The 10,116-nt window shown below is 36.7% G+C and overlaps 1 protein-coding gene across 1 annotated transcript in view; it reads left to right on the top strand.

Moving 5' to 3' along the window:
* The window catches only part of LOC116077654 (zinc finger protein 665-like), a 21,700-nt gene that overhangs the window by 7,743 nt on the left and 3,841 nt on the right, over positions 1-10,116 (top strand). Inside the window, 3 exon segments of the mRNA XM_031352352.1 lie at positions 2,395-2,518; positions 6,328-6,375; positions 9,802-9,928. Coding sequence (XP_031208212.1) covers positions 2,395-2,518; positions 6,328-6,375; positions 9,802-9,928 — 299 coding nt within the window.

Here is a 10,116-nt window from a genome sequence, read left to right as displayed (position 1 = left end):
TGTGTGTGTGTGTGTGTGTGTGTGTGTGTGTGTTTCCACTTTAAGGGCTTCTACCTGTTTACCTGTGTTCTCCTGTATTTCTTTAAGGGAGATATGCCCTTCTTAAAATCCTCTATCTGTATCATGAGATATGATTTTAAATCCAAATCTTGTTTTTCTGGTGTGTTGGTGTATCCAGGACTTGCTGTGGTGGGAGTACTGGGTTTTGATGATACCAAGTAGTCTTGATTTCTGTTGGTAAGATTCTTGCATTTGCCTTTCGCCATCTGATAATTTCTGGTGTTAGATGTTCTTGCTGTCTTTGGCTGGAGCTTGTTCCTCCTGTGGGTCTGTCAGCCTGTTTCAGCACTCCTTGGAGAGCAGTTCTCTTCTGGCAAGACCTGTGCACACAGGGCTGTGGAACAGCCCCACCTCCTGGGTGTAGATGGAAGCAGGATGGACCCTGTCCTAGCTGCTCTGCTGCTTCTGTGGCCTGTGTGCTCCTTGCTTGTTCCGCCTTAGACAGCCACCCTATTAGATATTTTCTTGGCCTGTGTGCTCCTTGCTTGTTCCGCCTTAGACAGCCACCCTATTAGATATTTTCTTATTTGCATGTGAAATTTTATCCCCTTTCCTGGTTTCCCCTCTGAAAACTCTCTATCCTCTCCCCCATCCCCCTGGTCACCAACCCACCCTTTCCTGCTTCCTGGCCCTGGCATTCCCCTACACTGGGGCATTTAGCCTTCACAATACCATGGGCCTCTCCTCCCATTGATGACACACAAGGTTATCCTCTGCTACATATGCAGCTGGATTTAGGCTCCATTTTTATGATTGACTTGCCCCAGTGTAGGGGAATGCCAGGGCGGGGAGGTCGGAGTCTGTGGATGGGGAGTACCCACAGAGAAGCAGGGGGAAGAAGGGATGGTTTAGGTGGTTTCCAGAGGGGAAACTGGGAAAGGGGCTAACATTTGAAATCTAAATGAAGAAAATATTCAATAAAGGAAAAGAATACTTTGGTTTTGTATATGAAGTTGGATTCCTGGTGGTCTTTTGTGGTCTCTGAGGACCTCGAGATCTGGGTATAACAATAAATATGGATCAATTTGCATTCTTCTAGATTCAGACATACAGTTAGACCAGCACTATTTGTTGAAGATGCTACGTTTTTTCAGTTTTTATGTGTGCTTTCTTTATCAAAAATCAGGTGTCCAAATATATTTATGTCTAGGTCTTCAATTCATGTTCATTGATCAGTGTGTCTCTTCCTGTCAATATTTTTGAGGTTTTTAATCCTAGAATTTTGTAGAAAACTTGAATTTGGGAATGTTGAAAGAACTCTAGAAGTTCTTTTATTGTTCAGGATTGTTTTAGCTATTGTGCATCTTTTGATTTTGTATTAAAAAATGCAATTGTGAGCCAGGCGATGGTGGCGCACGCCTTTAATCCCAGCACTTGGGAGGCAGAGGCAGGTGGATTTCTGAGTTCGAGGCCAGCCTGGTCTACAGAGTGAGTTCCAGGACAGCCAGGGCTACACAGAGAAACCCTGTCTCGAAAAACAAAAACAAAATCAAAAAGTGCAATTGCCCATTTAAATTTGGATTGAATTTAAATGGAATTTGGATGAGGAATGCCTTGAATCTGAACATTGCTTTTGGTAGCATACTTTTTTCTTCTTTTTTTTAGTATCCTAATCTTCTTGCTCCATGAGTATGGGGTATCTTTTTATCTCTTAATATCATCTTGAATTTCTTCAAAGAATAGAAGATTTTCTTATACAAGTCTTTCACTTGCTCTCAGAAACATTTATCTCTTTCCTTCATTTTTACCCTTTTGTCAAGTGTGAGCTTCTTTCATTTTTGTTCCATGAAAAGTTCCAGGTGCTTTCTGAAGAATCATTTTCCCACATGCAGATCTCCCACTGCTCAGCCAGATCTGCTCACCTGTGAATAGAATTAAGATTCCTGGATGGTAAAGACAGAGGAGACTGTAGCATAGGTTCCAGATATGTTAGAGGGAATGAGCAAAAGGTGGGGCTGAAGTGGCAATAGAAAGTGGATATGAAATTGGATTTGCCAGTTTCTCTTTAATTAATGATTCTAGAAAATTTCACTGAGAATAATAATATTAGGTATGGTAATATGGATTTCTGGTTATAGGCCATACAGTAAGCAGTCAGGTATTCTCAGTATTTGGTTAGTTTTGAGGCTCTGAAATGACTGTTGCCCATTAAATAGTTTCTTTAACCCAGCCTGGAAGCAGCACCAGGCTATGGTTGTGAATGGCGACATTTGAACATGTACCAAATGTCAGTAGTGGATTTCCTTGTGAGGCCTATGCTGCTCCTTATTGTTGGCTTTTCACCTGGTTTCCAGGATAGGCCATAATCTTTTTTTTTTTTTTTTTTCTGTGCAGCTGGCCTCAGATTGCACCAGAAAACCTCCTGTTATGTATAGAAAAATCTGTGACCCCATTATTACACCGAAGAGCCGGCCTTGTCTTGGAGATTGGGATTGTAGCACACAGGATACAAATCTGGGTATGGCCATTGATACCTGTACCCCCTGCCTCAGGTCTGCATAGCATCGTTTTGAGACTGAATGCTACAAACTGGGTGCCCTAGGCGTTTGTAGTCAGGGTGAGTTGTCTGGTCTGAGTTGTATTTTACTTTTCTCAAGAAGTTCCACTTGCTTTTTGACTAAGTTTTCTCTGTTCTTGAATTGTTTACTAATTGATGCACCATGTTGAGTTAGTCCTGGTTAGAGTGGAATAATTACAGTTTCCTTTTTTTGTACTGTTTGCTTTAGCTTTGTGTCTCTTTGTCTTTATTATTCTGAGATATGTTTCTTCTGCCCTCACATTCTTGAGAGCCTTTGTATTATGCAGATGCCATAGTTTAGCATAGAATTTTCATGTATCTGTTGACATAGTCCCTTTTCTTCTCTCATTGAGTCTTACTCATTTGGTGCCTGACATTGATTAGTTTGTAAGTATTGAAACAGAAACAGTCTTGCATTTTTGGTGTGAACTCACCTTTCCTCCTCCTCTTCCTCTCCCGCTCCTCCTCCTCCTCCTCCACTGTATGCATTAGAGAGAATCTCTTTGTCAATATAAAACCTTGCAAGTGCTCTATGATCTTTTTTTCCCTTTATAAATATTTTTTTGTTCATCTGGTTTTTCTTTAAGTCAAGGTAAAGTCAGTTTTGTGTGGTGACTGTCAAACATCTCTTTTCTTTCAGTATTCTGCAATATCCTCTGTGCCAGATTATTATAGGTTTTTCCAAAAGAATTGGAGAATTCATTGCTCAATCTGTCCAGTCATTGAACATTGTTAGTGGAGATAGTGTCAGCACTTGCTTATTGCATGGCCTAGTTTTATGACGTAAAAGTTGATATTCACTTGTTTCTAGAAGAATCATCTTTTTCCCTCTTCAGTTGTCATTAATTTTGTATGACTCTACAACATGTAACCCATCTGCTATTGCCCATTGACACACTAAACTACCTGGGGAGTGGGATAGAAAGAGACCATCCAAGTGGCTGTTAAATGTCTGGAGAAGTATTTGATATGAGAGAAACATAAAGTCAATATAATATGTAAAAAAGAGTTGTATATATGCTACTATCATGGTCATGACAACTTTGTGTAGAAATACTATTTCAACATTCAGAATAAGTTCTTATTTGTTATGAGACATACATAAACACTTATATATATGTATGATATATGCATGTATTTTTACACATATTTGTATGCCTGTGTATGAACGCATATGTGACAGGAGACCCATGTCACACTTTTTTACCTTCATGTGGAATTACAAGGGTTATCATCATAAAGGAAATCCATAGCAGCCAGGAGCTGGGGGGTGTCACTTGACGCATATTTATTAATAATTGAGAACCTCAGAACTGCCTGAAACAGCACCAAAATACAGATATATGCATGTTCAGGAAGGTGTTTCCAACAGTGATAGAATTTTGATGGATCTGACATAATGTGTGAATCATCCCAAGAGCATACCCTGAAATGATTCACTTTATCTCTATCTGCTGGGAGCCAGCCCCAGCTGGGTGTTTCTTCTTCCTTGTTGACTCTTCTTAAGGCAGCAGAGGGAGAAGAGCATAGGTGAGCGTAAGACTCAGTCTTAGAGATATTTAGGGTTGCAGTAGAATAAAAAGTTTACTTATCTAAGTCACTATGCTATTGTAGCTGACCTGCCTCCTGTGATCCTCTGAGGCCAGAAACTGCAGTTTCTGGCACTTAGCACCTCTTCCTCAACCCACAGAGGATTAAGTAAATAGCCTTTGTTCTCTAGAACTGCTGGGCTCTAACTTTCAGCCTGCTAGTCAGAAGTCCCAGGAAGAGAAGACACTTAGAGAAGTGATTATAGAATTTATTACTAGTTGTAAAAAGTTTCCTATGAAAGCCATCTAAGGGGAAAGTCAAAAATATCCTAAGTGGGGAAAGGGAAAAGTTTTCTAAGTGGGGGAAGAGAGAAGATTCTACTCTATCTAGCTCCACCTCATCTCTTTGTCTCCAGTACTTATACATCTTTCAAATACATGACCACATATTACAAAGTTCATCTCAAGTTCACACCAAACATCAAATCATAAATTGAAATAGAAGTTTATAACAGCGAATGTTTACATGCATATCCATTAGGAGTAAATTATCTGGCTAAACATCCATCACCTGTCTCAGCTCCACAAGTTCACTGAAGGTTTAAGATAATACCTAAGTTTTAAGTGAAGTTTTGTATAGATGAACCCAGTCGATATTTTATCTTCTGTCCTAGCACCTATAATAAATTATTAGTCCCCTTTTTATGGCCTTTAACAACCTCTTAGAATGTGCTCTGAATAGGAGAAAGTCTGGTTATCATCTAAGAGCAATTAACTGCTGACACTTAAGAGACTGGCAGAGTTCTCATTGCAGTTTTGACTATCAGAAAAGGATCTAATAGCAGTCCCATTATAAAAGAGCCTAATAATCACAGATATAATTTTAGGAATTCTTATAGGATCATCATTAAGATTTGTCATCTATTTGTCTATATAGCATCATTACAGTACATCTTCATGGATATGCAGAGATCTGCTCAAAAGGGGTGTGCTAATACTTAGTAGTTGTTATATATGTTTAATAATAACAGGAAAAGCATATTAATAGCAGGAATCTTCCCTAAAATTAGTCCCTCACAGCCTTGCTTAATGAGGGCGCACCTGTCACAGATTATATAATAATCCGAAGCAGGCATTTCAGGATGATCACCTGCTAGTTATTAGCTTGTCCTATTATGGCTCCTGACACATATCATCCTATGAGTAGCAGTTATCAAAGAGTTTGTGCCATGCCTGCCTCTTGATGATTCTGCCTTGGCATTGCCTACAACAGTTCTCATCCTGAGTGTCATGACCCATTTTTGGGGTCAATTGACCCTTTCACAGGGGCCACTTAAGCCTACCATAAATCATATATTTCTGATGGTCTTAGGAACTGATACACCACTGTATCAATCTACAGGTGGGCCTACCACATGTACTCATTAATTCATGAGTTTCTTGTACTGTATTAAAAGGTTTCAGCATTAGAAAGTCCTAGAACCACTGGCTTAGAACATTTAGCACATGACCATTCCATTTAAACACAGGTATGTACTGAACTGTAATATTCTCCTTATAAATACATTCACATGGACTTCGGTGGTCAATATTCTCACACAAAGGTATGTATGCAACTTAGAAAAGTTTGGAAAGGAAGAGTAATTGTAAAGATACATTTTATCTCAGGAACAATGTAAAAGGCTTCTTAGATGATGATGAAAGTGGCTGTAACTCTACCTGATGATAATTTACCACTTTGAAACAGCCATGATATTTGGCATATTGAACCTGTGTCTGTACATCAAGACAACATGACACACATGGAAAATAGATGTCATGTTCTGCAAGGTAGAATGAAATGAAATGTGACCAGAGGGTCAGATATTATATTCTAGTGTGAAGACTGATGAACCTCCATTTAATGCTCAGCATCCATCTTAGTCCCCACTAGTCATTTGCCCCTGTCTCTAGTCCTTGAAAGTTTTCCAGTACTAACTCTGAGTAGTAGTGTTTTACAGCAGCTCTGTATGTTCTCTGTTTGTGCCTGCTGCCTGCTGAGGTTAGAAAATGGTTACAAAATGTAGTCATTTTCCTTGCCACATTAAATATATCATTCCATGGGCTCCTTTCTGTAGGAATGTTGACAAGTTTTCTGGTATCATTTTCCTTTTTGTGTCTTTTTATATGGTGTAGCATTGTTCATAACAGCTGTATTTATTTTAGCTTTTAATTTTTCAGAGAAGAATAACAAGAAGAATGAATGCTTCTCTCCTAAGTATACCTCAGGTTAGTGTCCTGTCTACATTTCTTAGAAATTGCTCTTATTATTAAAATCATTTGAGACTTTAGTTTTCTGGTAATGTTATCAAAAGTGTGTGGTTTCTTTAATTTATCTTTGTTCTTCTCCAATGATCAAAATTAAGCCTTTAGATCTTTCACTTCAAATGGGGCAAGCACAGCCTTGTGCTGTTGTATTTTCACTGGATTTTATACCATGAGGACATAAATTTCCAAGGACTGAAGAAGACCTTCAGGTCTGAAAGAGAATCTATTGCAAATGATGCTCAAAGAATATATTGATGGCTAATTTCTACATTGGATGAATTTGTGTCCTTTTATATTAGTGGGGAACGAAGGTTGTGGGTGCCACATAAACTGCATTTCAGGAATGGTCAGGTTTCTAGAAACAAGCTGTGGATGTAGATAGGCAAATATATGGAAGAGTAGAACTAATGGGGAGGTAGAATTAGAATATACTCAATATAGAATATTGAATCCTAATAGTAAAGATTTCAGCTCCATAGAGGCACAGATGATGGAAGGAATATGTGGGTCTCTCTTGCTATAAAATTGATGTGTTTGTTAGGGGATGCAGATTGCAGTATTCTGGTATCTCTTTTTGGCATTTTCCATCACATAGTGATCATGGGTGTGTTGGCAAATGAAATCAGTTTGTCTCTGGAGAGTCTGACCAGTGACCAGTATGGTAAATTCTCTATATACAGATAATTATTTTCTATTTCTCCTTTGTTTCACTTTTTAGAAGTAGTATGAACACTACTGTGTGCACCTTTTATTGCAGCACATGGAATGTATTAGTAAGATTTTTCTGGAGAGTATTGCCTTGGTACTTTGTATAAGCCATGCAATTTCAACCATTAATGAATGTTCCTCTTAAATTGTTTTCTTCTCTTCTTTAATAGAAAGAATGTTCCACCCTTCATATGTTTTTCCTCTCTTCCAAGCTATGTATTACATAGGGAAAAACTCTGAAGGGTTGTGGGGTTGTTTCTTTACAATAATATTTTTTTATGTGTTTAAGTATATAAGTATTCGTCTGCATGTTTTTATGTATGCTGAGTGACACACTATGCCCGTGAATCCAAGAGTTCAGCATCAACCTCTTGTTACTGAAGTTAGGCATGGTAGTTAACTATAATGTGTGTAGAAAGAAAAGAAAAGAAAGTTAAAATTAGAAGATTCAAATTTTCACTTAAGTCAGTCTCACTAGCAATAATGTATTTAAAAGAGTTAGTAAAATTCTCTCAATTTCAAAACAATTTGATCAAAGAAAATTATTCTACTTCATCTGAGTGCATTGTCACATATACCACTTATTTATATATATATATGTCTAAATATTCTGTAATAAAATACCCTGTGGAATTTACAAAATTGTTATTATCTATGTTGCATATGTCAACTTTGAGAAAACATTAAATAATTTTAGTGCTGTCTAATACTGTTTTTCCTTTATATATTTTACTGTTGTGAATATAGTCTCATAAAATATCTTTACAGAGTACTTGATTCTGTGTGTCCTTTGGGATGTTGAATGTGTTCATTGATATTTTTTTTTCTTTTTTTTTTAGGTTCTCTCTTTTTTTAACATTTAAAAACATATTTTAATTAAATAGAATTAAATCACATTCTTGCTTCCCTTTTGTACCCCAACTCCTCCCAGAGACCAACCTTCAATACCTACAATATCTTTTTGTCATATTCCTTAAAATTTATAAAATATTATAACAATAAAAATAAGTATTATAAAAGTTGTTTGATATAAAACAACAATCAATTTAACAGTCTTATGTAGATGCTCATCTACAGCAATAATGAAAATACATTTTTCTCAATATAAATTTTAAATAACTCCAAACATATTAGCTGTATACTTAAAAACAATACATCACTACTAATATTTTCTTAAATGAACATGAATATATAAAGTCTTTTTGTTTGTTTTGTATCTAGTAGCGTTTAAAATCTTGGCTCTTACTGTGGTACAGGCCCAAAATAAGAACAGTTTTTAGACATTGGGTTTCATTTTAATAAGGCTGTACTTCAATGACCCTCACATCACCAAAGGATTTTACCTCCATTGTAGCTGAGAGTTGATAGTTCTGCTGCACCAAATATTAATTGTAGGCTCGATTTTTGGATACAGACTTCCTGCTATGATCAAAGCTATTTGACTTGAGTGAGTGACTTCATTCTCAGCCCACAGAGAACAGGTTACATTCATTTAAGAAATGGTGTAGGCATTAAGATGGTCTATCCATAAAGTCATTCACCAGCTGTTTCAATGAACAATGGTTCTCTTTGGAGGGTGGCACAGACATTAGGTGAGGGTAAGAATTTGGTTCATTAGCTGTGATAATTTGGAAAAGCATTCATCTCAGAGAAAGAGTAACTTATAAAGTCCTCTTCTTCAAACTGTGTTCATTGATATTACACTCTTTTTCTGTTTAAAGAAAAAAGTGTGGTTCTTAATTCATGCAACAATTCTGAATTCACTTTCTATCTCTTTGTTCTAGAAAGGTTGCAGCATTGTACCTAGGCTCCAGGATATCAACTAAGCATTTTAGAATAGAGTCAGGTGAGACCCAGCTGAAGACAAGATTGATACAGTGTCCGTAGTTGAGCAAGGCTGACAGCTGTAGAATTTAGAAGTACAGTTTTACTCATTGTAACTTGACCATCTGTGATCTGACACTGGGATTCTGATTGATAACAACCCTATAATTCATAATGGTACATTCCTACATGTGGACCTCACATGTATATGTTATATAACCTAAAAGTTTGTTGTTTATGATTGTATTATGTAATCCTGTTGCAGAGAAAAAGAAAATACAATAAAGAGTAAGACTATGTTAGCTAACATCCTTTATAAAATTAAATTTTAGTTTCTTTTTCATATGTTGGTACATTTGCCTGAAAGTATGCATATGTGCTGTATTATTTTTCCAGCCTGATGAATTCAGAAGAGACCATTAGATTTTAAAGGATTAAAAGTAAAAATCTGCTGTGTAGTTCATGTGGGTGCTTGGAAAAAATTTAAAATTATAGAATCTAAACTGCACACAAACTTTCAAATGAAGTGATGGTGGCATCTTCATCTGCTGCTAAGGTTTTAGAAAACACCAGAAAATTCATGAAGGAGAGAGACCTTAGGAATGTACTCAATATAGTATGTCATTCTATGCATTGTTTAATAAGAGTATTAATGCTTAATTTCTGATACATTCTTATAGCACTTCTAGAAGATGTTGTTTACCCTTGAATATTTCATGATTTGAATACCCTTGAATACCCATGACTCATTTTTGTCACAATGTGATAAAAGAATTTTATTGTTTTAGGTCTTTTTTATGCTGGAAAACACTTTTGTCCACCAGCAAATGATAAACAGGTAATTTTCTATTACAGGGTCAGTTAACATTCAAGGATGTGGCTGTGGACTTCTCACAGGAGGAATGGGAATTTCTTGACTGTGCTCAGAGAGCATTGTACATGGATGTGATGTTGGAGAATTACAACAATCTGTTTTTTGTGGGTAAGCATAGTCTTTTTGTAGAATTCCTGACTCATTCTTTGAATTTACCTATGGTGTGCTTATGTAAATGATCTGACATGTCTAGAGACTCCCAGAATAAGGGAAATTCTAGATACCGATACCAACATAACTTATTCATGTGTTTCCTTTAGATTTCTCTCCATTCTTTTTTTTTTTTTTTTTTTTTT

The sequence above is a fragment of the Mastomys coucha genome, unplaced genomic scaffold (assembly GCF_008632895.1).
Source record: "Mastomys coucha isolate ucsf_1 unplaced genomic scaffold, UCSF_Mcou_1 pScaffold5, whole genome shotgun sequence".
Taxonomy (NCBI): Eukaryota; Metazoa; Chordata; class Mammalia; order Rodentia; family Muridae; genus Mastomys; species Mastomys coucha.
The sequence above is the reverse complement of the archived record's forward strand: the minus strand, read 5'-3'. Positions and strand labels throughout refer to the sequence as shown.